Source organism: Dreissena polymorpha, chromosome 12 (genome assembly GCF_020536995.1).
Source record: "Dreissena polymorpha isolate Duluth1 chromosome 12, UMN_Dpol_1.0, whole genome shotgun sequence".
In the NCBI taxonomy this organism is placed as follows: Eukaryota; Metazoa; Mollusca; class Bivalvia; order Myida; family Dreissenidae; genus Dreissena; species Dreissena polymorpha.
In genome coordinates this window covers 31,112,133-31,140,073 of record NC_068366.1, presented here as the reverse complement: position 1 = coordinate 31,140,073, position 27,941 = coordinate 31,112,133, and the positions used below count along the sequence as shown (strand labels likewise).

The 27,941-nt window shown below is 32.2% G+C and overlaps 1 protein-coding gene across 1 annotated transcript in view; it reads right to left on the bottom strand.

Moving 5' to 3' along the window:
* The window catches only part of LOC127852496 (hemicentin-2-like), a 40,542-nt gene extending 14,450 nt beyond the window's left edge, over window positions 1-26,092 (bottom strand). Inside the window, exons 1-11 of the mRNA XM_052386453.1 lie at window positions 26,080-26,092; window positions 21,265-21,522; window positions 16,694-16,951; window positions 15,195-15,452; window positions 13,416-13,673; window positions 11,616-11,873; window positions 9,843-10,100; window positions 8,670-8,927; window positions 6,960-7,217; window positions 4,443-4,700; window positions 3,067-3,324 (exon numbers count right to left, since the gene is read on the bottom strand). Coding sequence (XP_052242413.1) covers window positions 3,067-3,324; window positions 4,443-4,700; window positions 6,960-7,217; window positions 8,670-8,927; window positions 9,843-10,100; window positions 11,616-11,873; window positions 13,416-13,673; window positions 15,195-15,452; window positions 16,694-16,951; window positions 21,265-21,522; window positions 26,080-26,092 — 2,593 coding nt within the window. The remainder of the gene's footprint in view (window positions 1-3,066; window positions 3,325-4,442; window positions 4,701-6,959; window positions 7,218-8,669; window positions 8,928-9,842; window positions 10,101-11,615; window positions 11,874-13,415; window positions 13,674-15,194; window positions 15,453-16,693; window positions 16,952-21,264; window positions 21,523-26,079) is intronic.
* Between the last annotated feature and the right edge of the window lie 1,849 nt (window positions 26,093-27,941).

Below are 27,941 nucleotides of genomic sequence, written 5' to 3'. Positions count from 1 at the left end.
AAATGCAAAGATGTTGATATCTACGCGGAAAAAATAACTGAAACAATATTGAACATTACACGTACATGTATTCCTAACAAAAATGTGTGCATCCGTTCTCGAGATCTTCCATGGATAAACAATAACATACAGAAACAAATTCGTAAACGGAAACGTCTATACCGAAAAGCAAAGCAATTTAACAGTATTACTAATTGGTCAAATTTCCATCATGTCAGAAATGAGGTTGTTCTACTTTTACGCAATTCGAAAATTGAATATTTTAACAGTATTGCACAAAAACTCAAGTCATCCGATCTCTGCGCTTAAGACTGGTGGACAACACAATTTATTCCCTGTAACACAAATAACTCAATTCCGCCTCTTTATGATGATCAAACCACTATTTTTGTAGTAGAGGATACAAGTAAAGCTGATATGCTCAATAAGTACTTTGCAAATCAGTGTTCAGTTGATGAAAGCAACCATTATCTTCCACCTATGCACCAAGCAAGCTCTAACAGCCTAAATGTGTGCCCAATTTTTAAAAAAGGCGATCCATCCCTAGTGTCTAATTATCGTCCAATATCACTGTTAAATACTACAGAGAAGGTATTTGAGAGGTTATTACATAAACACATTTTTAATTTTCTTCTTGCGAATGAATTTTTTGCTCCCACTCAATCTGGTTTCTTGCCTGGTGACTCCACTGTCAATCAGCTTACATATATCTATGATACATTTTGCAGAGCCCTAGACAATGGCATTGAGGTTAGAGTTGTATTCTTTGATATTAGTAAAGCTTTTGATAAAGTATGGCACAAAGGTCTATTATGCAAATTACAACATGCAGGCATTCGAGGAAATCTTTTATCGTTTTTGTCAAATTATCTTACCGATCGTAAACAGACAGTAATATTACCAGGATCGCACTCAACCCCTATTGAAATTCTCGCCGGAGTTTCTCAAGGCTCTATTCTAGGACCACTTATGTTTTTAGTGTATATAAATGACATTATTTCTGATATGAATGCACACATAAATTTGTTCGCTGATGACACCAGTCTTTTCATGGTCGTAAATTCACCTAACGTTACTGCAGCCGTATTGCAGTCAGACATTAATACAATTTCCAGCTGGGCTATAAAATGGTTGGTATGCTTTAATCCATCAAAATAAGAATCAATGCTGATTTCACGCAAAATAAATAAACCAACTCATCCACCATTGACTATGCAAAACGTTGATATTCCTATTGTTGATGTCCATAAACATTTAGGTGTTCTTATGTCCAATGACTGTACATGGCATGCACATATATCCTTTGTAAAGGAAAAGGCATGGACACGAGTTCATATAATGCGTCGATTACAAATAATGCTTGATAGAAAAGCTCTCGAGAAAATATATGTATCGTTTATAAGACCGATCCTTGAGTACTCAGACGCTGTATATGATAATTGTACGCAATATGAAAAAGATGAACTAAAAAAAAATCCAAATCAAAGCCGCGCGAATAACATCTGGTTGTACACGTCTATTCTCATTAGAAGAACTTTATAATGAATTAGGATGGGAAACTCTCAGTCAACGAAGACACAAACATAAACTAAAATTAATATACAAAATGAACTCGAACAATGTTCCAAACTATTTACAGTCTCTTTTGCCCGCAACAGTTGGGTCGAGTAACAATTACTCATTAAGAAATTCGTCACATCTCCAAACAATTCAAGCGCGAACGTCACTTTATTCAAATTCGTTTCTTCCGTCCACTGTATCTGAATGGAATAATCTCCCCGATGACGCTAAAAACGCTGAATCGATCAATTCTTTCAAAGGCTCATTAACACAAATCGACCGATTGCAAATCCCCTATTTTCATACGGCAAAAGACGATCTCAAATGTTACACACGCGCCTAAGAACAAAGTGCAGTGCTTTAAATGAACATCTTTTAGACGCAATATTATTACATCCCCATTATGTCAATGCGGACGTAGTGAAACGACGTCACATTATTTCCTCGAATGCAGTCAGTATGCACATATTCGCGACGAATTACTTAACTCAATATCCGTATATTCTGTTCCCTGCATTAAGACTATTCTATATGGAGACAACACTCGTGACTTCTTAACAAATACTAAAATAGCTGATGCAGTTCACAAATATATTGTAAAAAGCAATCGATTTGATTCGTAATATGCTACAGAACGACTCTCAACCTTCTTTCCCTCTTTTGCCATAATCATGTATTTTAAAACTTCTTATATTGTTTCCCACGAACTCTGTCAGTTCTTTTCTTTCACCCTTCAAATGTTAACCTATAACACTTTTGTCTTCCTTTTTAACAAATGAAACTCTATACTCAGAGTTTCTCTTTCTTTTTTTGCATGCCAATATTATTGTGTAATCATAAAAACCAGCTATGTTCGTCTAACAACATGTAATTGTATTTGTATCAGGAGAAGACAGGAGAAGAACTACATAAGACATTGTCTTTCGTTCCCATCCTATTAAAACATGTTTACTGTATTAATGTTGTATGTAATGTATATATGTATATATATATATATATATATATATATATATATATATATATATATATATATATATATATATATATATATATATATATATATATATATATATATATATATAAGCGTAAATGTCAAGAAGAAATATGTAAATGGGAAATAAAAACATGATATTATTGCATTATAAAGAATAAATAGCATAAATATCATTATGTAAAGATTGAGCTTTGAATGTTGGAACTGAATACCACATTTTTCTATACATTTCGATACATATCGTACCCACATTAATTGAAAAGTCAATCTATACACGTCAGCAAATTGTATAGTATTTTTACTGGTATATAATCATTTAGTAACTGTATCAAGAGCTCTCGCATTATATTACTTGTCATTATAGGCTCAACAGCGTTCATGAAATAAAATTACAATAATTCGTACAAGTGAGTAGTAACATCAAAACGGCGACTACATTAAATACATCAATAAACATTTCTTTGAATCTTTTGAAAAATATCAAAGAGACATTAAACAAGTAAATAGCTTACAGTTAACGATGACATCAAGCTGTGTAGTCCAAAATCCAACTGCATTGGAAACATTACAAATGTACGATCCCGCGAAGTATCGACTAATCGGTGTACTAAACAGTGTTGTGTTAAGTATTTTGGTCGAGCCGTTGAACCAGTTGGCGTTGCAGAGAGGGTTGCAGGCGGGGCTTGAACACGTGATTGCGGTAGGGGGCGATGTGTTCTCAGTCACAGTCAACGGACTACTGACTGATACGGTGGCATACGATGGTCCATCTTAAAGAAAGCATTTACTTAAAAACGTTCAATCGATATGTAAGCACAATTAACATTTAAGCACTCCGTTTTATGAATTGAAACACTGTACACATTTATGGTACATGATATGTGCACTTAATAGTCAGAATAAAAGGTAACTAGGAAATACTGAAAACGCGTTTGTGTTGTACATTATCGAACTTTAAGTTGAGGTTTTAACAATAAATTTTTAATCAAAATGATCACATGAAAAGAAGTTTTCTTTCTGATGAATTTTTTCTGTAATACTGTTTATATTGTATTATATAAACTAAACGCAAAACGACATTTACAAACAATACACATTGGTGAATAATTATGCCTGCATTGTGTAACGGATTTTTGTTTATTTAAGAAGGTACTGTGCTTATAAATGTCCACATTCATCATCAGTTTGGCGTGTTGGCGCCTCTGATTTGACGTTATCGACAATTATGCCCTTCTTTACTAATTCAGGTTGGCGTGTTCCTTTAATCAGGCAACACGCAAGACCGAACAATGTTATAATAACTAAGTACAGATGTTAATATTTGTTCGATTTAAATCATTCTGAAGGTGAAATGTTTTTATACAATATTAACACATTTCCTATTTCCTATTTGCGATACTTCATACATATCCTTGCAAATAACTGACACGATTAAAGAAGCCTATATATATATATATATATATTAGCGTAGATGTCAAGAAGAAATATGTCAATGGGATATAAAAACATGAAATTATTGCATTACAAAGAATAAATACCATAAATATCATTATGTAAAGATTGAGCTTTGAATGTTGAAACTGAAGACCACATTTTGATATTCATTTCGATACATATCGTACCCACATTAATTGAAAAGTCAATCTATACACGTCAGCAAATTTTATAATATTTTTACTGGTATATAATCATTTAGTAACTGTATCACGAGCTCTCGCATTATATTGCCGGTCATTATAGGCTCAACACCGTTCATGAAATAAAAGTACAATAATTCGTACAAGTGAGTAGTAACATCAAAACGGCGACTACATTAAATACATCAATAAACATTTATTTGAATCTTTTGAAAAATATCAAAGATACATTTAACAAGTAAATAGCTTACAGTTAACGATGACATCAAGCTGTGTAGTCCGAAATCCAACTGCATTGGAAACATTACAAATGTATGATCCCGCGAAGTATCGACTAATCGGTGTACTAAACAGTGTTGTGTTAAGTACTTTGGTCGAGCCGTTGAACCAGTTGGCGTTGCAGAGAGGGTTGCAAGCGGGGCTTGAACACGTGATTGCGGTAGGGGGCGATGTGTTCTCAGTCACAGTCAACGGACTACTGACTGATACGGTGGCTGACGATGGTCCATCTTAAAGAAAGCATTTACTTAAAAACGTTAAATCGATATGTAAGCACAATTAACATTTAAGCACTCCGTTTTATGAATTGAAAAACTGTACACATTTATGGTACATGATATGTGCACTTAATAGGCAGAATAAAAGGTAACAATGAAATACTGAAAATGCGTTTTTGTTGTACATTGTCGAACTTTAAGTTGAGGTTTTAACAATATTTTTTTTATCAAAATGATCATATGAAAAGAAGTTTTCTTTCTGATGAAATTTTTGTGTTATACTGTTTATGTTGTATTATATAAACTTAACGCAAAACGACATTTTCAAACAATACACATTGCTGAAATATTATCCCTGCATTGTGTAACGGATTTTTTTTTATTTAAGAAGGTTTATTTATAAATGTCCACATTCATCTTCAGTTTGGCGTGTTGGCGCCTCTGATTTGACGTTTTCGACAATTATGCCCTTCCTTACTATTTCATGTTGGCGTGTTCCTTCAATCAAGCATAACGCAAGACCGAACAATGTTAAAATTGTCGCATTTCGTTCCTGCTTGTTCAACACGAAAAATATGAAGAAGTACACACTAAGTTCCTCTGATTTGTCGTTCTGGTATTATCACTTTATTTTAAGATGTATGGATTAATGTACTTTGAAATATATATAAATTTTCCATAGCTTGCCATTTGGTAAAATGACCTGGTCAACTAAGTACATATGTTAATATTTGTTCGATTAAAATCATTCTGAAGGTGAAATGTATTTATACAATATTAACACATTTCCTTTTCCCTATTTGCGATACTTCATACATATTGTTTCTAATAACTGACACGATTTAAGAAGCTTACCGTCGTTTTTAATCGATAAAGTGTCATAATTGCAACATAATTCCTAATTCTTGTCACATTCGTCCCAAACTCTTTACATAAATTATACATTACTTCAGTATGCTTCTTTACCATTACAAGTATGTCAGAAATGTCTGCAGAAGAATGGTCTTCTCCAGATGAAACAATTTTGTGTGATTCTTGTTTACGTTGTTGTGTACGGTACTTACAGGGTCATTATTTTCTTGCATTTTTCCCACATTAATACAAGACTAAGACTAGCATATTCGTGCATTAGAAATATTCGACATTGTACTGAGTCTACATTTATGGCATATGAAATGGAACAAATACAAATATTGCAGTGCAATGTGATAAAATGGCTATGTATATTGCTTTAAATTCAGGAAAAGCAAAATATAAATCTATGCACAATTTTTTGAGAATATTTTTTTTTGCAGCGTTAAATGAATGTTAAATAAAGGTGGTACAACGTTTTGGTTTTGATTACAGGTTATCCGATCATTTGTCTAGATGCCATTTAAATGATAGCCATATAAAAAAAACTGAAAATGTTACAAAAGACGTTAGTTTTATAATCCTGTGGTACAAGAAAATTATATCACAATTTGTAATCTTTGGTAGTGTTGCATGTTGTTTCAGACAAACAGATGTCTTAGATTTGTAAGGATTTGGAAGGATCAAATAGACGAGCTTTTGCTGAGGGATCAAGGAAAAATGTGAAGATACAGTGGGCATCATTTCTTGTTTTTACTGCCAATTTAGGTACATTGTTATTCCTGAATCAACTCATGCATCAATATTAAGTTTTTTGTTTAGATGAAGTAAACCATTTTATATTGCACCTAATTTTGTAAGGACTTTCTAGAATACTATGGCATATATATATATATATATATATATATATATATATATATATATATATATATATATATATATGTATAAATAAACAAAAAAAATAATATATATATATATATATATATATATATATAAGCGTAGATGTCAAGAAGAAATATGTCAATGGGAAATAAAAACATGAACTTATTGCATTATAAAGAATAAAAAGCATAAATAGCATTATGTAAAGATTTAGCTTTTAATGTTAAAACTGAATACCACATTTTGATATACATTTCGATACATATCGTACCCACATTAATTGAAAAGTCAATCTATACACGTCAGCAAATTTTATAATATTTTTACTGGTATGTAATCATTTAGTAACTGTATCACGATCTCTCGCATTATATTGCCGGTCATTATTGGCTCAACAGCGTTCATGAAATAAAATAACAATAATTCGTACAAGTGAGTAGTAACATCAAAACGGCGACTACATTAAATACATCAATAAACATTTCTTTGAATCTTTTGAAAAATATCAAAGAGACATTTAACAATTTAATAGCTTACAGTTAACGATGACATCAAGCTGTGTAGTCCGAAAGCCAACTGCATTGGAAACATTACAAATGTACGATCCCGCGAAGTATCGACTAATCGGTGTACTAAACAGTGTTGTGTTAAGTACTTTGGTCGAGCCGTTGAACCAGTTGGCGTTGCAGAGAGGGTTGCAGGCGGGGCTTGAACACGTGATTGCGGTAGGGGGCGATGTGTTCTCAGTCACAGTCAACGGACTACTGACTGATACGGTGGCTGACGATGGCCCATCTTAAAGAAAGCATTCACTTAAAAACGTTAAATCGATATGTAAGCACAATTAACGTTTAGGCACTCCGTTTTATGAATTTAAACACTGTACACATTTATGGTACATGATATGTGCACTTAATAGGTAGAATAAAAGGTAACAAGGAAATACTGAAAACGCGTTTTTGTTGTACATTGTCGAATTTTAAGTTGAGGTTTTAACAATATAAATTTTATCAACTAATCACATGAAAAGAAGTTTTCTTTCTGATAATTTTTTTTTGTAATACTGTTTATGTTGTATTATATAAACTTCACGCAAAACGACATTTTCAAACAATACAGATTGGTGAAAAATTATGCCTGCCTTGTGTAACGGATTTTTTTTATTTAAGAAGGTACTTTATTTATAAATGTCCACATTCATCTTCAGTTTGGCGTGTTGGCGCCTCTGATTTGACGTTTTCGACAATTATGCCCTTCCTTACTATTTCATGTTGGCGTGTTCCTTTAATCAGGCAACACGCAAGACCGAACAATGTTAAAATTGGCGCATTTTGTTCCTGCTTGTTCAACACGAAAAAAATGAATAAGTACACACTAAGTTCCTCTGATTTGTCGTTCTGGTATTATCACTTTATTTTAAGATGTATGGATTAATGTACTTTGAAATATATACAAATTTTCCATAGCTTGCCAGTTGTTAAAATAGGTTTTATAATCATGTGGTACAAGAAAAGTATTTCACAATTTGTAATCTTTGGTAATGTTGCATGTTGTTTTAGACAAACAGATGTCTTAGCTTTGTAAGGATTTGGAAGGATCAAAAAGACGAGCTTTTGCTGAGGGATCAAGGAAACATGTGAAGATACAGTGGGATTCATTTCTTGTTATTACTGCCAATTAAGGTAAATTGTTATTCCTGAATCAACTCATGCATCAAATTTTAGTTTTTTGTTTAGATGAAGTAAACCATTTTATATTGCACCTATTTTTTTAAGGACATTCTAGAATACTATGGCACATATATATATATTTATATATATATAAGCGTAGATGTCAAGAAGAAATATGTCAATGGGAAATAAAAACATGAAATTATTGCATTATAAAGAATAAATAGCATAAATAGCATTATGTAAAGATTTAGCTTTGAATGTTAAAACTGAATACCACATTTTGATATACATTTCGATACATATCGTACCCACATTAATTGAAAAGTCAATATATACACGTCAGCAAATTTTATAATATTTTTACTGGTATATAATCATTTAGTAACTGTATCACGAGCTCTCGCATTATATTGCCGGTCATTATAGGCTCAACACCGTTCATGAAATAAAATTACAATAATTCGTACAAGTGAGTAGTAACATCAAAACGGCGACTACATTAAATACATAAATAAACATTTCTTTGAATCTTTTGAAAAATATCAAAGAGACATTTAACAAGTTAGTAGCTTACAGTTAACGATGACATCAAGCTGTGTAGTCCGAAAGCCAACTGCATTGGAAACATTACAAATGTACGATCCCGCGAAGTATCGACTAATCGGGGTACTAAACAGTGTTGTGTTAAGTACTTTGGTCGAGCCGTTGAACCAGTTGGCGTTGCAGAGAGGGTTGCAGGCGGGGCTTGAACACGTGATTGCGGTAGGGGGCGATGTGTTCTCAGTCACAGTCAACGGACTACTGACTGATACGGTGGCTGACGATGGTCCATCTTAAAGAAAGCATTTACTTAAAAACGTTAAATCGATATGTAGGCACAATTAACATTTAAGCACTCCGTTTTATGAATTGACACACTTTACACATTTATGGTACATGATATGTGCACTTAATAGGCAGAATAAAAGGTAACAAGGAAATACTGAAAACGCGTTTTTGTTGTACATTGTCGAACTTTAAGTTGAGGTTTTAACAATATAAGTTTTATCAAAATGATCAAATGAAAAGAAGTTTTCTTTCTGATGAAATTTTTCTGTAATACTGTTTATGTTGTATTATATAAACTTAACGCAAAACGACATATTCAAACAATACACATTGGTGAAAAATTATGCCTGCATTGTGTAACGGATTTGTTTTTTATTTAAGAAGGTATATAAATAAATAAACAAAAAATAATATATATATATATATATATATATATATATATATATATATATATATATATATATATATATATATATATATATATATATATATATAAGCGTAGATGTCAAGAAGAAATATGTCAATGGGAAATAAAAACATAAACTTATTGCATTATAAAGAATAAAAAACATAAATAGCATTATGAAAAGATTTAGCTTTTAATGTTAAAACTGAATACCACATTTTGATATACATTTCGATACATATCGTACCCACATTAATTGAAAAGTTAATCTATACACGTCAGCAAATTTTATAATATTTGTACTGGTATGTAATCATTTAGTAACTGTATCACGAGCTCTCGCATTATATTGCCGGTCATTATTGGCTCAACAGCGTTCATGAAATAAAATAACAATAATTCGTACAAGTGAGTAGTAACATCAAAACGGCGAATACATTAAATACATCAATAAACATTTGTTTGAATCTTTTGAAAAATATCAAAGAGACATTTAACAATTTAATAGCTTACAGTTAACGATGACATCAAGCTGTGTAGTCCGAAAGCCAACTGCATTGGAAACATTACAAATGTACGATCCCGCGAAGTATCGACTAATCGGTGTACTAAACAGTGTTGTGTTAAGTACTTTGGTCGAGCCGTTGAACCAGTTGGCGTTGCAGAGAGGGTTGCAGGCGGGGCTTGAACACGTGATTGCGGTAGGGGGCGATGTGTTCTCAGTCACAGTCAACGGACTACTGACTGATACGGTGGCTGACGATGGCCCATCTTAAAGAAAGCATTCACTTAAAAACGTTAAATCGATATGTAAGCACAATTAACGTTTAGGCACTACGTTTTATGAATTTAAACACTGTGCACATTTATGGTACATGATATGTGCACTTAATAGGTAGAATAAAAGGTAACAAGGAAATACTGAAAACGCGTTTTTGTTGTACATTGTCGAATTTTAAGTTGAGGTTTTAACAATATAAATTTTATCAAAATGATCACATGAAAAGAAGGTTTCTTTCTGATAAAATTTTTTTGTAATACTGTTTATGTTGTATTATATAAACTTCACGCAAAACGACATTTTCAAACAATACACATTGGTGAAAAATTATGCCTGCCTTGTGTAACGGATTTGTTTTTATTTAAGAAGGTACTTTGTTTATAAATGTCCACATTCATCTTCAGTTTGGCGTGTTGGCGCCTCTGATTTGACGTTTTCGACAATTATGCCCTTCCTTACTTTTTCATGTTGGCGTGTTTATTTAATCAGGCAACACGCAAGACCGAACAATGTTAAAATTGGCGCATTTTGTTCCTGCTTGTTCAACACGAAAAATATGAATAAGTACACACTAAGTTCCTCTGATTTGTCGTTCTGGTATTATCACTTTATTTTAAGATGTATGGATTAATGTACTTTGAAATATATACAAATTTTCCATAGCTTGCCAGTTGTTAAAATAGGTTTTATAATCATGTGGTACAAGAAAAGTATTTCACAATTTATAATCTTTGGTAATGTTGCATGTTGTTTCAGACAAACAGATGTCTTAGCTTTGTTAGGATTTGGAAGGATCAAAAAGACGAGCTTTTGCTGAGAGATCAAGGAAACATGTGAAGATACAGTGGGAATCATTTCTTGTTTTTTACTGCCAATTTAGGTAAATTGTTATTCCTGAATCAACTCATGCATCAAATTTTAGTTTTTTGTTTAGAGGAAGTAAACCATTTTATATTGCACCTAATTTTATAAGGACATTCTAGAATACTATGGCATATATATATATATATATATATATATATATATATATATATATATATATATATATATATATATATATATATATATATATATATATATAAGCGTAGATGTCAAGAAGAAATATGTCAATGGGAAATAAAAACATGAAATTATTGCATTATAAAGAATAAATAGCATAAATAGCATTATGTAAAGATTTAGCTTTGAATGTTAAAACTGAATACCACATTTTGATATACATTTCGATACATATCGTACCCACATTAATTGAAAAGTCAATCTATACACGTCAGCAAATTTTATAATATATTTACTGGTATATAATCATTTAGTAACTGTATCACGAGCTCTCGCATTATATTGCCGGTCATTATAGGCTCAACACCGTTCATGAAATAAAATTACAATAATTCGTACAAGTGAGTAGTAACATCAAAACGGCGACTACATTAAATACATCAATAAACATTTCTTTGAATCTTTTGAAAAATATCAAAGAGACATTTAACAAGTTAGTAGCTTACAGTTAACGATGACATCAAGCTGTGTAGTCCGAAAGCCAACTGCATTGGAAACATTACAAATGTACGATCCCGCGAAGTATCGACTAATCGGGGTACTAAACAGTGTTGTGTTAAGTACTTTGGACGAGCCGTTGAACCAGTTGGCGTTGCAGAGAGGGTTGCAGGCGGGGCTTGAACACGTGATTGCGGTAGGGGGCGATGTGTTCTCAGTCACAGTCAACGGACTACTGACTGATACGGTGGCTGACGATGGTCCATCTTAAAGAAAGCATTTACTTAAAAACGTTAAATCGATATGTAAGCACAATTAACATTTAAGCACTCCGTTTTATGAATTGAAACACTGTACACATTTATGGTACATGATATGTGCACTTAATTGGCTGAATAAAAGGTAACAAGGAAATACTAAAAACGCGTTTTTGTTGTACATTGTCGAACTTTAAGTTGAGGTTTTAACAATACAAGTTTTATCAAAATGATCAAATGAAAATAAGTTTTCTTTCTGATGAAATTTTTCTGTAATACTGTTTATGTTGTATTATATAAACTTAACGCAAAACGACATATTCAAACAATACACATTGGTGAAAAATTATGCCTGCATTGTGTAACGGATTTGTTTTTTATTTAAGAAGGTACTTTGTTTATTAATGTCCACATTCATCATCGGTTTGGCGTTTTGGCGCCTCTGATTTGACGTTTTCGACAATTATGCCCTTCCTTACTATTTCATGTTGGCGTGTTCCTTTAATCAGGCAACACGCAAGACCGAACAATGTTAAAATTTGCGCATTTCGTTCCTGCTTGTTCAACACGAAAACTATGAATAAGTACACATTAAGTTCCTCTGATTTGTCGTTCTGGTATTATCACTTTATTTTAAGATGCATGGATTAATGTACTTTGAAATATATATAAATTTTCCATAGTTTGCCATTTGTTAAAATAGGTTTCATAATCATGTGGTACAAAAAAAGTATTTCACAATTTGTAATCTTTGGTAGTGTTGCATGTTGTTTCAGACAAACAGATGTGTTAGCTTTGTAAGGATTTGGAAATATCAAAAAGACGAGCTTTTGCTGAGGGATCAAGGACAAATGTGAAGATACAGTGGGAATCATTTCTTGTTGTTACTGCCAATTTAGGTAAATTGTTATCCCTGAATCAACTCATGCATCAAATTTTAGTTTTTTGTTTAGAGGAAGTAAACCATTTTATATTGCACCTAATTTTTTAAGGACTTTCTTGAATACTATGGCAAATATATATATATATATATATATATATATATATAAATATATATATATATATATATATATATATATATATATATATATATATATATATATATATATATATATATATATATATAAGCGTAGATGTCAAGAAGAAATATGTCAATGGGAAATAAAAACATTAAAATTATTGCATTATAAAGAATAAATAGCATAAATAACATTATGTAAAGATTTAGCTTTGAATGTTAAAACTGAATACCACATTTTGATATACATTTCGATACATATCGTACCCACATTAATTGAAAAGTCAATCTATACACGTCAGCAAATTTTATAGAATTTTTACTTGTATATAATCATTTAGTAACTGTATCACGAGCTCTCGCATTATATTGCTTGTCATTATAGGCTCAACAGCGTTCATGAAATAAAAGTACAATAATTCGTACAAGTGAGTAGTAACATCAAAACGGCGACTACATTAAATACATCAATAAACATTTCTTTGATCCTTTTGAAAAATATCAAAGATACATTTATTAATTTAATAGCTCACAGTTAACGATGACATCAAGCTGTGTAGTCCGAAAGCCAACTGCATTGGAAACATTACAAATGTACGATCCCGCGAAGTATCGACTAATCGGGGTACTAAACAGTGTTGTGTTAAGTACTTTGGTCGAGCCGTTGAACCAGTTGGCGTTGCAGAGAGGGTTGCAGGCGGGGCTTGAACACGTGATTGCGGTAGGGGGCGATGTGTTCTCAGTCACAGTCAACGGACTACTGACTGATACGGTGGCTGACGATGGTCCATCTTAAAGAAAGCATTTACTTAAAAACGTTAAATCGATTTGTAAGCACAATTAACGTTTAGGCACTCCGTTTTATGAATTGAAACACTGTACACATTTATGGTACATTATATGTGCACTTAATAGGCAGAATAAAAGGCAACAAGAAAATACTGAAAACGCGTTTTTGTTGTACATTGTCGAACATTAAGTTGAGGTTTTAACAATATAAATTTTATCAAAATGATCAAATGAAAAGAAGTTTTCTTTCTGATGAAATTTTACTGTAATACTGTTTATGTTGTATTATATAAACTTAACGCAAAACGACATATTCAAACAATACACATTGGTGAAAAATTATGCCTGCATTGTGTAAAGGATTTTTTTTTATTTAAGAAGGTAATTTGTTTATAAATGTCCACATTCTTCTTCAGTTTGGCGTGTTGGCGCCTCTGATTTGACGTTTTCGACAATTATGCCCTTCCTTACTATTTCATGTTGGCGTGTTCCTTTAATCAGGCAACACGCAAGATCGAACAATGTTAAAATTGGCGCATTTCGTTCCTGCTTGTTCAACACGAAAAATATGAATAAGTACACACTAAGTTCCTCTGATTTGTCGTTCTGGTATTATCACTTTATTTTAAGATGTATGGATTAATGTACTTTGAAATATATATAAATTTTCCATAGCTTGCCATTTGTTAAAATAGGTTTTATAATCATGTGGTACAAACAAAAGTATTTCACAATTTATAATCTTTGGTAATGTTGCATGTTGTTTCAGACAAACAGATGTCTTAGCTTTGTAAGGATTCGGAAGGATCAAAAAGACGAGCTTTTGCTGAGGGATCAAGGAAACATGTGAAGATACAGTGGGAATCATTTCTTGTTTTTACTGCCAATTTAGGTAAATTGTTATTCCTGAATCAACTCATGCATCAAATTTTAGTTTTTTGTTTAGATGAAGTAAACCATTTTATATTGCACCTAATTTTTTAAGGACCTTCTATTATACTATGGCATATATATATATATATATATATATATATATATATATATATATATATATATATATATATATATATATATATATATATATATATATATATATATAAGCGTAGATGTCAAGAAGAAATATGTCAATGGGAAATAAAAACATGAAATTATTGCATTATAAAGAATAAATAGCATAAATAGCATTATGTAAAGATTTAGCTTTGAATGTTAAAACTGAATACCACATTTTGATATACATTTCGATACATATCGTACCCACATTAATTGAAAAGTCAATCTATACACGTCAGCAAATTTTATAATATTTTTACTGGTATATAATCATTTAGTAACTGTATCACGAGCTCTCGCATTAAATTGCCGGTCATTATAGGCTCAACAGCGTTTATGAAATAAAATTACAATAATGCGTACAAGTGAGTAGTAACATCAAAACGGCGACTACATTAAATACATCAATAAACATTTATTTGAATCTTTTGAAAAATATCAAAGAGACATTTAACAAGTTAGTAGCTTACAGTTAACGATGACATCAAGCTGTGTAGTCCGAAAGCCAACTGCATTGGAGACATTACAAATGTACGATCCCGCGAAGTATCGACTAATCGGGGTACTAAACAGTGTTGTGTTAAGTACTTTGGTCGAGCCGTTGAACCAGTTGGCGTTGCAGAGAGGGTTGCAGGCGGGGCTTGAACACGTGATTGCGGTAGGGGGCGATGTGTTCTCAGTCACAGTCAACGGACTACTGACTGATACGGTGGCTGACGATGGTCCATCTTAAAGAAAGCATTTACTTAAAAACGTTAAATCGATATGTAAGCACAATTAACGTTAAGGCACTCCGTTTTATGAATTGAAACACTGTACACATTTATGGTACATGATATGTGCACTTAATAGGCAGAATAAAAGGAAACAAGGAAATACTGAAAACGCGTTTTTGTTGTATGTTGTCGAACTTTAAGTTGAGGTTTTAACAATATAAATTTTATCAAAATGATCACATGAAAAGAAGTTTTCTTTCTGATGAATTTTTTCTGTAATACTGTTTATGTTGTATAATATAAACTTAACGCAAAGCGACATTTACAAACAATACACGTTGCAGAATAATTATGCCTGCATTGTGTAACGGATTTTTTTTTATTTAAGAAGGTACTGAGTTTAATAATGTCAACATTCATCATCAGTTTGGCGTGTTGGCGCCTCTGATTTGACGTTTTCGACAATTATGCCCTTCCTTACTATTTCATGTTGGCGTGTTCCTTTAATCAGGCAACACGCAAGACCGAACAATATTATAATTGGCGCATTTCGTTCCTGCTTGTTCAACACGAAACATATGAATAAGTACACACTAAGTCCCTCTGATTTGTCGTTCTGGTATTATCACTTTATTTTAAGATGTATGGATTAATGTACTTTGAAATATATATAACATTTTCCATAGTTTGCCATTTGGTAAAATGACCAGGTCAACTAAGTACATATGTTAATATTTGTTCGATTAAAATCATTCTGAAGGTGAAATGTATTCATACAATATTAACACATTTCCTTTTTCCTATTTGCGATACTTCATACATATTGTTTCTAATAACTGACACGATTAAAGAAGCTTACCGTCGTTTTTAATCGATTAAGTGACATAATTGCAACATAATTCCTAATTCTTGTCACATTCGTCCCAAACTCTTTAAATGTTGAAACTGAATACCACATTTTGATATACATTTCGATACATATCGTACCCACATTAATTGAAAAGTCAATCTATACACGTCAGCAAATTTTATAGTATTTTTACTAGTATACAATCATTTAGTAACTGTATCAAGAGCTCTCGCATTATATTGCTTGTCATTATAGGCTCAACTGCGTTCATGAAATAAAATTACAATAATTCGTACAAGTGAGTAGTAACATCAAAACGGCGACTACATTAAATACATCAATAAACATTTCTTTGAATCTTTTGAAAAATATCAAATAGACATTCAACAAGTAAACAGCTTACAGTTGACGATGACATCAAGCTGTGTAGTCCAAAACCCAACTGCATTGGAAACATTACAAATGTACGATCCCGCGAAGTATCGACTAATCGGTGTACTAAACAGTGTTGTGTTAAGTATTTTGGTCGAGCCGTTGAACCAGTTGGCGTTGCAGAGAGGGTTGCAGGCGGGGCTTGAACACGTGATTGCGGTAGGGGGCGATGTGTTCTCAGTCACAGTCAACGGACTACTGACTGATACGGTGGCTGACGATGGTCCATCTTAAAGAAAGCATTTACTTAAAAACGTTAAATCGATATGTTAGCACAATTAAAGTTTAAGCACTCCGTTTTATGAATTGAAACACTTTACACATTTATGGTACATGATATGTGCACTTAATAGGCAGAATAACAGGTAACAAGGAAATACTGAAAACGCGTTTGTGTTGTACATTGTCGAGCTTTAAGTTGAGGTTTTAACAATATAAATTGTATCAAAATGATCACATGAAAAGAAGTTTTCTTTCTGATGAAATTTTTCTGTAATACTGTTTATGTTGTACATGTATTATATAAACTTAACGCAAAACGACATTTACAAACAATACACGTTGCAGAATAATTATGCCTGCATTGTGTAACGGAATTGTTTTTATTTAAGAAGGTACTAAGTTTAATAATGTCAACATTCATCAACAATGTTATAATAACTAAGTACAGATGTTAATATTTGTTCGATTAAAATCATTCTGAAGGTGAAATGTATTTATACAATATTAACACATTTCCTATTTCCTATTTGCGATACTTCATACATATTCTTTCGAATAACTGACACGGTTAAAGAAGCCTACCGTCGTTTTTAATCGATAAAGAGACATAATTGCAACATAATTCCTAATTCTTGTCACATTCGTCCCAAAGTCTTAACATAAATTAAACCTTTCTGCAGTATGCTTCTTTACCATTACTAGTATGTCAGAAATGTCTGTAGAAGAATGGTCTTCTAAAGATGAAACAATTTTGTGTGAAACTTGTTTACTTTGTTGTGGACGGTACTTACAGGGACATTATTTTCCTGCATTTTCCCCACATTTATACAAGACTAAGACTTGCATATACGTGCATAAGAAATATTCGCCATTTTACTGAGTCTACATTTATGGCATATAAAATAAAACAAATACAAATAGTGTAGTGCAATGTGATAAAATTGCTATGTATATTGCTTCATATTCAGGAAAAGCAAAAGGTAAATCTTTGCACAATTTTTTGAGAATAATTTTTTTTTTGCAGCTTTAAATGAATTTTAAATAAAGACGGTACAACGTTTTGGTTTTGATTACAGGTTATCCGATCATTTGTCTAGATGCCATTTTAATGATAGCCATATAAAAAAATTGAAGACGTTACAAAAGACGTTAGTTTTATATTCATGTGTTACAAGAAAAGTATTTCACAATTTGTAATCTTTGGTAGTGTTGCATGTTGTTTCAGACAAACAGATGTCTTAGCTTTGTAAGGATTATGAAGGATCAAAAAGACGAGCTTTTGCTGAGGGATCAAGGAAAAATGTGAAGATACAGTGGGCATCATTTCTTGTTTTTACTGCCAATTTAGGTACATTGTTATTCCTGAATCAACTCATGCATCAAATTTTAGTTTTTTTGTCTAGATGAAGTAAACCATTTTATACTGCACCTATTTTTTAAGGACTTTCTAGAATACTATGGCGTATATTTACACACACATATATATATATATATATATATATATATATATATATATATATATATATATATATATATATATATATATATATGCGTAGATGTCAAGAAGAAATATGTCAATGGGAAATAAAAACATGATATTATTGCATTATAAAGAATAAATAGCATAAATATCATTATGTAAATATTGAGCTTTTAATGTTGAAACTGAATACCACATTTTGATATACATTTCGATACATATCGTACCCACATTAATTGAAAAGTCAATCTATACACGTCAGCAAATTTTATAGTATTTTTACTAGTATATAATCATTTAGTAACTGTATCAAGAGCTCTCGCATTATATTGCCGGTCATTATAGGCTCAACTGCGTTCATGAAATAAAATTACAATAATTCGTACAAGTGAGTAGTAACATCAAAACGGCGAAAACATTAAATACATCAATAAACATTTCTTTGAATCTTTTGAAAAATATCAAATAGACATTCAACAAGTAAATAGCTTACAGTTGACGATGACATCAAGCTGTGTAGTCCAAAAGCCAACTGCATTGGAAACATTACAAATGTACGATCCCGCGAAGTATCGACTAATCGGTGTACTAAACAGTGTTGTGTTAAGTATTTTGGTCGAGCCGTTGAGCCAGTTGGCGTTGCAGAGAGGGTTGCAGGCGGGGCTTGAACACATGATTGCGGTAGGGGGCGATGTGTTCTCAGTCACAGTCAACGGACTACTGACTGATACGGTGGCTGACGATGGTCCATCTTAAAGAAAGCATTTACTTAAAAACGTTAAATCGATATGTAAGCACAATTAACGTTAAGGCACTCCGTTTTATGAATTGAAACACTGTACACATTTATGGTACACGATATGTGCACTTAATAGGCAGAATAAAAGGTAACAAGGAAATACTGAAAACGCGTTTGTGTTGTACATTGTCGAACTTTAAGTTGAGGTTCTAACAATATAAATCTTATCAAAATGATCACATGAAAAGAAGTTTTCTTCCGATGAATTTGTTCTGTAATACTCTTTATGTTGTATTATATAAACTTAACGCAAAACGACATTTACAAACAATACACATTGCTGAATAATTATGACTGCATTGTGTAACGGATTTTTTTTATTTAAGAAGGTACTGTGCTTATAAATGTCCACATTCATCATCAGTTTGGCGTGTTGGCGCCTCTCATTTGACGGTTTCGACAATAATGCCCTTCCTTACTATGTCATGTTGGCGTGTTCCTTTAAAGACCGAACAATGTTATAATAACTAAGTACAGAAGTTAAAGTTTGTTCGATTAAATCATTCTGAAGGTGAAATGTATTTATACAATATTAACACATTTCCTATTTCCTATTTGCGATACTTCATACAAATTCTTTCTAAAAACTGACACGATTAAAGAAGCCTACCGTCGTTTTTAATCGATAAAGTGACATAATTGCAACATAATTCCTAATTCTTGTCACATTCGTCCCAAAGTCTTAACATAAATTAAACCTTACTTCAGTATGCTTCTTTACCATTACTTGTGTGTCAGAAATGTCTGTAGAAGAATGGTCTTCTCCAGATGAAACAATTGTGTGTGATTCTTGTTTACTTTGTTGCGGACGGTACTTACAGGGACATTATTATCCTGCATTTTTCCCACATTTATATAAGACTACGACTTGCATATACGTGCATTAGAAATTATCGCCATGGTACTGAGTCTACATTTATGGCATATGAAATAAAACAAATACAAACATTGTAGTGCAATGTGATAAAATGGTTATGTATATTGCTTTAAATTCAGGAAAAGCAAAATGTAAATCTATGCACAATTTTTTGATAATAATATTTTTTTTTTGCAGCTTTAAACGAATGTTAAATTAAGGCGGTACAACGTTTTGGTTTTGATTACAGGATATTCGATCATTTGTCTAGATGCCATTTAAATGATAGCCATATAAAAAAAATTGAAGACGTTACAAAAGACGTTAGTTTTATAATCATGTGGTACAAGAAAAGTATTTCACAATTTGTAATCTTTGGTAGTGTTGCATGTTGTTTCAGACAAACAGATGTCTTGGCTTTGTAGGGATTTGGAAGGATAAAAAAGACGAGCTTTTGCTGAGGGATCAAGGAAACATGTGAAGATACAGTGGGAATCATTTCTTGTTTTTACTGCCAATTTAGGTAAATTGTTATTCCTGAATCAACTCATGCATCAAATTTTAGTTTTTTGTTTAGATGAAGTAAACCATATTATATTGCACCTAATTTTGTAAGGACTTTCTAGAATACTATGGCATATATATATATATATATATATATATATATATATATATATAAATATATATATATATATATATATATATATATATATATATATATATATATATATATATATATATATATATATATATAAATATATAAGCGTAGATGTCAAAAAGAAATATGTCAATGGGGAATAAAAACTGATATTATTGCATTATAAAGAATAAATAGCATAAATATCATTATGTAAAGATTGAGCTTTTAATGTTGAAACTGAATACCACATTTTAATATACATTTCGATACATATCGTACCCACATTAATTGAAAAGTCAATCTATACACGTCAGAAAATGTTATAGTATTTTTACTGGTATATAATCATTTAGTAACTGTATCAAGAGCTCTCGCATTATATTGCTTGTCATTATAGGCTCAACTGCGTTCATGAAATAAAATTACAATAATTCGTACAAGTGAGTAGTAACATCAAAACGGCGACTACATTAAATACATCAATAAACATTTCTTTGAATCTTTTGAAAAATATCAAAGAGACATTCAACAAGTAAATAGCTTACAGTTGACGATGACATCAAGCTGTGTAGTCCAAAATCCAACTGCATTGGAAACATTACAAATGTACGATCCCGCGAAGTATCGACTAATCGGTGTACTAAACAGTGTTGTGTTAAGTATTTTGGTCGAGCCGTTGAACCAGTTGGCGTTGCAGAGAGGGTTGCAGGCGGGGCTTGAACACGTGATTGCGGTAGGGGGCGATGTGTTCTCAGTCACAGTCAACGGACTACTGACTGATACGGTGGCTGACGATGGTCCATCTTAAAGAAAGCATTGACTTAAAAACGTTAAATCGATATGTAAGCACAATTAACGTTTAAGCACTCCGTTTTATGAATTGAAACACTTTACACATTTATGGTACATGATATGTGCACTTAATAGGCAGAATAAAAGGTAACAAGGAAATACTGAAAACGCGTTTTTGTTGTACATTGTCGAACTTTAAGTTGAGGTTTTAACAATATAAACTTTATCGAAATGATCACATGAAAAGAAGTTTTCTTTCTGATGAAATTTTTCTGTAATACTGTTTATGTTGTATTATATAAACTTAACGCAAAACGACATTTACAAACAATACACATTGCTGAATAATTATGCCTGAATTGTGTAACGGATTTTTATTTTTTATTTAAGAAGGTACTGTGTTTATAAATGTCCACATTCATCATCAGTTTGGCGTGTTGGCGCCTCTGATTTGACGGTTTCGACAATTATGCCCTTCCTTACTATTTCATGTTGGCGTGTTCTTTTTAATCAGACAACACGCAAGACCGAACAATGTTATGATAACTAAGTACAGATGTTAATATTTGTTCGATTAAAATCATTTTGAAGGTGAAATGTATCTATACAATATTAACACATTTCCTATTTCCTTTTTGCGATACTTCATACATATTCTTTCTAGTAACCGATACGATTAAAGAAGCCTGCCGTCGTTTTAAATCGATAAAGTGACATAATTGCAACATAATTCCTAATTCTTGTCACATTCGTCTCAAATTCTTAACATAAATTAAAACTTACTTCAGTATGCTTCTTTACCATTACTAGTATGTCAGAAATGTCTGTAGAAGAATGATTTTCTCCAGATGAAACACTTTTGTGTGATTCTTGTTTACTTTGTTGTGGACGGTACTTACAGGGACATTATTTTCCTGCATTTTTCCCACATTTATACAATACTAAGACTTGCATATACGTGCATTAGAAATTATCGCAATTGTACTGAGTCTACATTTATGGCATATGAAATAAAACAAATACAAATATTGTAGAGCAATGTGATAACTTGGCTATGTTTATTGCTTTAAATTCATGAAAAACAAAATATAAATGTATGCACAATTTTTTGAGAATAATAATTTTTTTTGCAGCTTTAAACGAATCTACTGTGTTTATAAAGGTCCACATTCATCATCAGTTTGGCGTGTTGGCGCCTCTGATTTGACGTTTTCGGCAATTATGCCCTACCTTACTATTTCATGTTGGCGTGTTCCTTTAATCAGGCAACACGCAAGACCGAACAATGTTAAAATTGGCGCATTTTGTTCCTGCTTGTTCAACACGAAAAATATGAATAAGTACACACTAAGTTCCTCTGATTTGTCGTTATGGTGTTTTGGCGGATTTAAAAACCAGCACCTCAACACGAACGAATTGGCGCGTACACTTAGGTTTCCGGCTAGCTGTCGTGATGGCGCCCTTCAAACCCGCCAAAACGTTAAAGCAATATGATAGAAATCAGCCACCCTAACTAACCAAGAACATGGCTATATCATAAAACTCTCATAGATTTTAATGGATGTAAACTAAAACCGATAACATGTCTAGGAATAACAAATTAGAATCACTTTCAGATGAAGAAACAATTGACTTCAGCAATATTAAATTAGTGTTCGTATTTTATTCGAAAAATCTTCAAAATAGGACATGTACAATGTTTGAAATTCCCAAATAAATGTTTTTGTGTTATTGCATATTGGTTTATTACACATGTATGCTTCTGCAACAAAATGTCCGTATCGGCCTAAAAATTGGGACACAATTAAATTGCTTTGACGAAGTTCATGAAGCATAGGATTGGTTAAGTACTAATAGTTGTTTTAATAAATTGTGTTTGTATTTATACTCATTCATTTATTGTGTTGTTAAATTCAAATGAATGTGTTTACAATAACATGATTTGTATGCACTTAAAGATCTAAATAGTAATTAAATAGGATTAATTTTCAGATAAAAATGGAATACATTTATAAAATTTTGGCAATGCCCAATTGTTAAGTAATTTAACGGTTAAACACAAATAAACCTACTTTCCTATGCCGTGGTATCATGATCTAAACTGTGCTTATTACATATATATACATATATATATGACCATACTTCGATCAATTTTACATTTTGATTTTTTTAAATTCAATTATGTTTTATTGTTTATGATAATAGGTAAATATTGGGAGACGTAAAGATAACAAAATACATGATATTGTCCATACAGAAGAATCAGAAGCATACATGTCATTATGTACAGACAATGCTTTGACTGTTGAAACTGTAGACCACTTTGCATTAGTGTATTTTTTTATATATATTTCGATACATATTTGGCCCACATGCTTGGAATAATAAGTTTCAATATGATAAACATGCCATTTCATATTTTGAACAATATTAAAGACACATTCAACAAGTAAATAACTTTCAGTGAACGATGACATCAAACTGTTTAGTCCGAAATTCATTGGACACATAACAAGAGTACGATCCAGCGAAGTATCGACTGACCGGTGTAAAAAAAAGCGTTGTGCTTAATATTTGGGTTGAACCAGTATGCATTGCAGCTAGGGTTGCAGACGGGGCTTGAACAAGTAATGGCGGTACGGGGCGATGAGTTCCCAGTCACGGTCAATGGGCTTCTGACTGATATGGTGGCTGACAAAGGACCATCTGCAAGATGGCCTGTTCTATAAACGAACATGTCATGCGTTGGTAGCTAAGATGTGGACCAGGTTAGAAAACGCACAGATATTTTAGTTGCCATACATTTTTTTTTGCAAAACATAATAAACATGGTTTTATAGTATTGTGATGTTTCTTGCCAATTTTAATTATAATTTTGTACATGCATATTGTCCCAAACCTAGTGTATTTTTGAACAACAAATATCTTTTGGGCGAGACGGGAAATCATTTTTAAGCAAACTTTAAAAGCACGATCAAACTCATGGTTATCTCTCTCTTGATCTAAATGGAACTTTCTAAGTTCTTTGCTGTACTCATGTACATGTTTGTATCGTATCTAGAAACGGTTCCATAGGACAGTAATAGATCAATAATTCCGGAACCATTGACGCTCATATCTTGACTGTCGATATCATACGCGAATACTGCACTCGACAAGACGGAAAGTAGTCCCATACGCTGCAAATTATGTTCTGATCAATGATGCCTTACACTAAGGTTAGGTGGCTTGGGTAAAATTAATCGATATTTCGGACGTTCCGTCTCTACACAATCAAGTGATTTATTGTACACAGCATACAACAGCGGTAAAGTAAAAAGAATGTGCACTTGACGTGACCTTTGCATGTATTTAATCAAGACTATGAACAAAAATGCTAAAATAAAATAATATATTGTAATATTCCAATCAAAAATATATTGATGTCAATTTTGGCCATGTTTATTTCTATTATGTTTAAAACAATTATTAAGATTGTTCACATAAAAATCGACATGAATGAAAGTGGAAGCTCAAAATATTAACTTTTACCAGAATCATCATTTATGTAAAAGAACACACTATGACTTTTTCAAAAAGTGTATACGTTTATTAATCAGAGGTAAAAATAGAGGAGAGATCACAGGCTGTGTGAATATATATGGTCATACTGCGTTCAATTTTACGTTTTGATTTTTTTAACATGACATGAATTGAACAAATTTGTGGCGAATGATATGTTAACTAGAATAAAGGGTAACACGAAATGACTGAAAGGGCGTTTGTGCTGTACATAGTCGAACTTTAAGTTGAGCTTTTAACAATATGAATTTCATAAAAATGATCACATATCAATACATTTTCTGTATGTTGTATTTTTTCTGTAATGCTTTTTCTGTTTTATTCTTTAAACATGACGCACAACAACATTTGCAAACAATACATATTGTTGAATGATTATGCATGCATTGTGCAATGGAAATTTGTTGTTTTGATTTAAGAAGAAACTGCGTTTATAAATTTTCAAATTCATCCTAAGTTTGGCGTTTTGGCGCCTCTGATTTTACGTTTTCGACAATTGTGCTATTTCTTGTTCTTTCGTGTTAGCGTGTTTTCGTTTTGAGCCCTTAAACCAAGTCAACACGAAAGAACGACAAATGTCTCAATTGGCGCATGTTTCGTTCCTGCTTTTCCAACACGCCAAAAGCGAATAGGTACACTGTAGGTCGTATGTGTGCCTCTTATTTGTTTTTCTGTTGTTTTGGTGGGTTCAAACGTCGCCAGCACGACAATACAAAAGAATTGGCGCGCACACTTTGGGTTCCGGCGAGCTGTCGTGATGGCGACCTTCAAACCCTCCAAAAACGTTATAGTTATATTGTAGTATCTAGCCACCTTAACTAATCAACAACACGGCTTTTTCATAAAACTCTCATAGAAATTAATGGAAGCAAAATAACATCGATAATATGTCAATGAATAGCAAATAAGAATCAAGTTCAGAAGAAGAAACACTTTACTTCTGGCATGTTAAATAAGTGTCCTTTAAATACCGCACATGAATTAAATAGGTATACTGATATACTTACACTGCACGTTCATTGTGGTTAACCCAACGATGAATGCCAAAGGCGAGGTGACATAGACTTGGCAATAAATTGTTGCTGTATTCCAGTCTCGTGTTATATTTGTCAACGTTATGTTTTGTTGATATGTGTTTCCAGATATCGCATTCGATGAAGTCCAGCTGTAGGTACAGTCGGCTGAGGAACATGTTGAAAGTTTGCACCGAAGAGATAGGCTGCTGTTTTCAATCACCGGCCGATTGCCAGTTATCGAAACAGATTGATCTAAAATAGACATTTGAATTGGTTATGGTTTTTATGCTTATTAAGGAAACGAAACCAGCCAAAACTACACGTCCTAAAATAAATGCCAACAATTTTGCGTTATGTACAAGTATGACTGATACTTTATTGGTTTGACATTCGAACGAATTATATTTATATGTATTGCTTGCATTTAATAGAATGCATATCTACATATCGGGTAATTAACGTCTGCTTCGTCCGAAAAGCAATGTTTACCTGGCCCAAACTGATTAGATATATTAATGTATACAAGAAGCACTAACATAGTGTTCACAATTTACACAAAATAATGTTTCTATCACAGGAAAACATTCACTTTTGTTGATCGTCTTGTAGAAATAAGCGATTTAATAATATGCATGCAACTTAATGTTGACCGTTCGCGGAAATATTGCACATATTTCTGGAAAATACGACGACTTATACCTATCCTATTCTTAGTACTAAAAGTGATTCATATTGGCTGTAGATAGGCGAATTCAAAAAAAGATGCATAAATGAATCAAATGCAAATAAAATACGCGTCTTTATATTAGCCATCCCCCCCGACCTGAGTTTAAGAGAATGGACTATAGGGGACGGACTCTGTCAGTATGAATGCTAAAACAACTTGTAAAAATAAATAAATATTCTCTATACTTTAATACAAGATAATATTTGCGTTCTCCGGGACATCGCAAGAAGCAAACAAGTCAGAAACCACGAACTTTGGAAATTCAAGCACATAATTTATATCGACGATATCTTATCAAAACACTTGACAGGAAAAAAACGCATTTTGATATCAGTATGAGATCGTATTATATTTCATATGTGGCTATAACAACTGACTTTATATTAAAAATAAGCTTTCAGTAAGCGCATTTAAAAAATAGAAACTTCAACTGAAAAATAAATTGTCTCCAGATTGAATATATTTTTGAGACATAACATATACATGTGCATATACTTTTAAGAAGATGATATTGTTCATTTTAACACACACCTCATGAATGTATAATAATTACCATTATACGACAAAAGACAAATTTGCATTTGTTGAATATAAAGATACTGTAGCCCACAGATGCCTGACAAGGTCATTTCTTCATATTCGTCATTTATACAATCTAAAGTCAAACGCGTGAAATACACGTGAGAATAAATGTAAACAGCTTTTGAGAGAAAAGTGTACAAAGAAACTAAACTTAACAATATATATTAATATACGTAATATAATCAATGGCAAGATTTAATAAATGATAGGTTTTTTTTTCTCTTCGCATTATGCCTGTACAAAATGATTTCTAAATTTTGTCAACATGTCGACAAATCCTGTATCGAGTCTGTCTAGTTGAAGATTTTACATTATATACTATATATACACAATTATATAATGTGTTTAATTACACCACATTATAAATCGACTGATATCATATGCGTATCATCGTATCTTTACCAGCTTAATTATTTCAGTCTACCTCTTAATAAAAATATTACGAGATTGTGACGGAGAGAAGAGTGCTCACAAACTATGATTACATGTCTTATATCAATCGTTAGCTTAAATAGAAGAATACATACACTGTCAGATTTCTGGC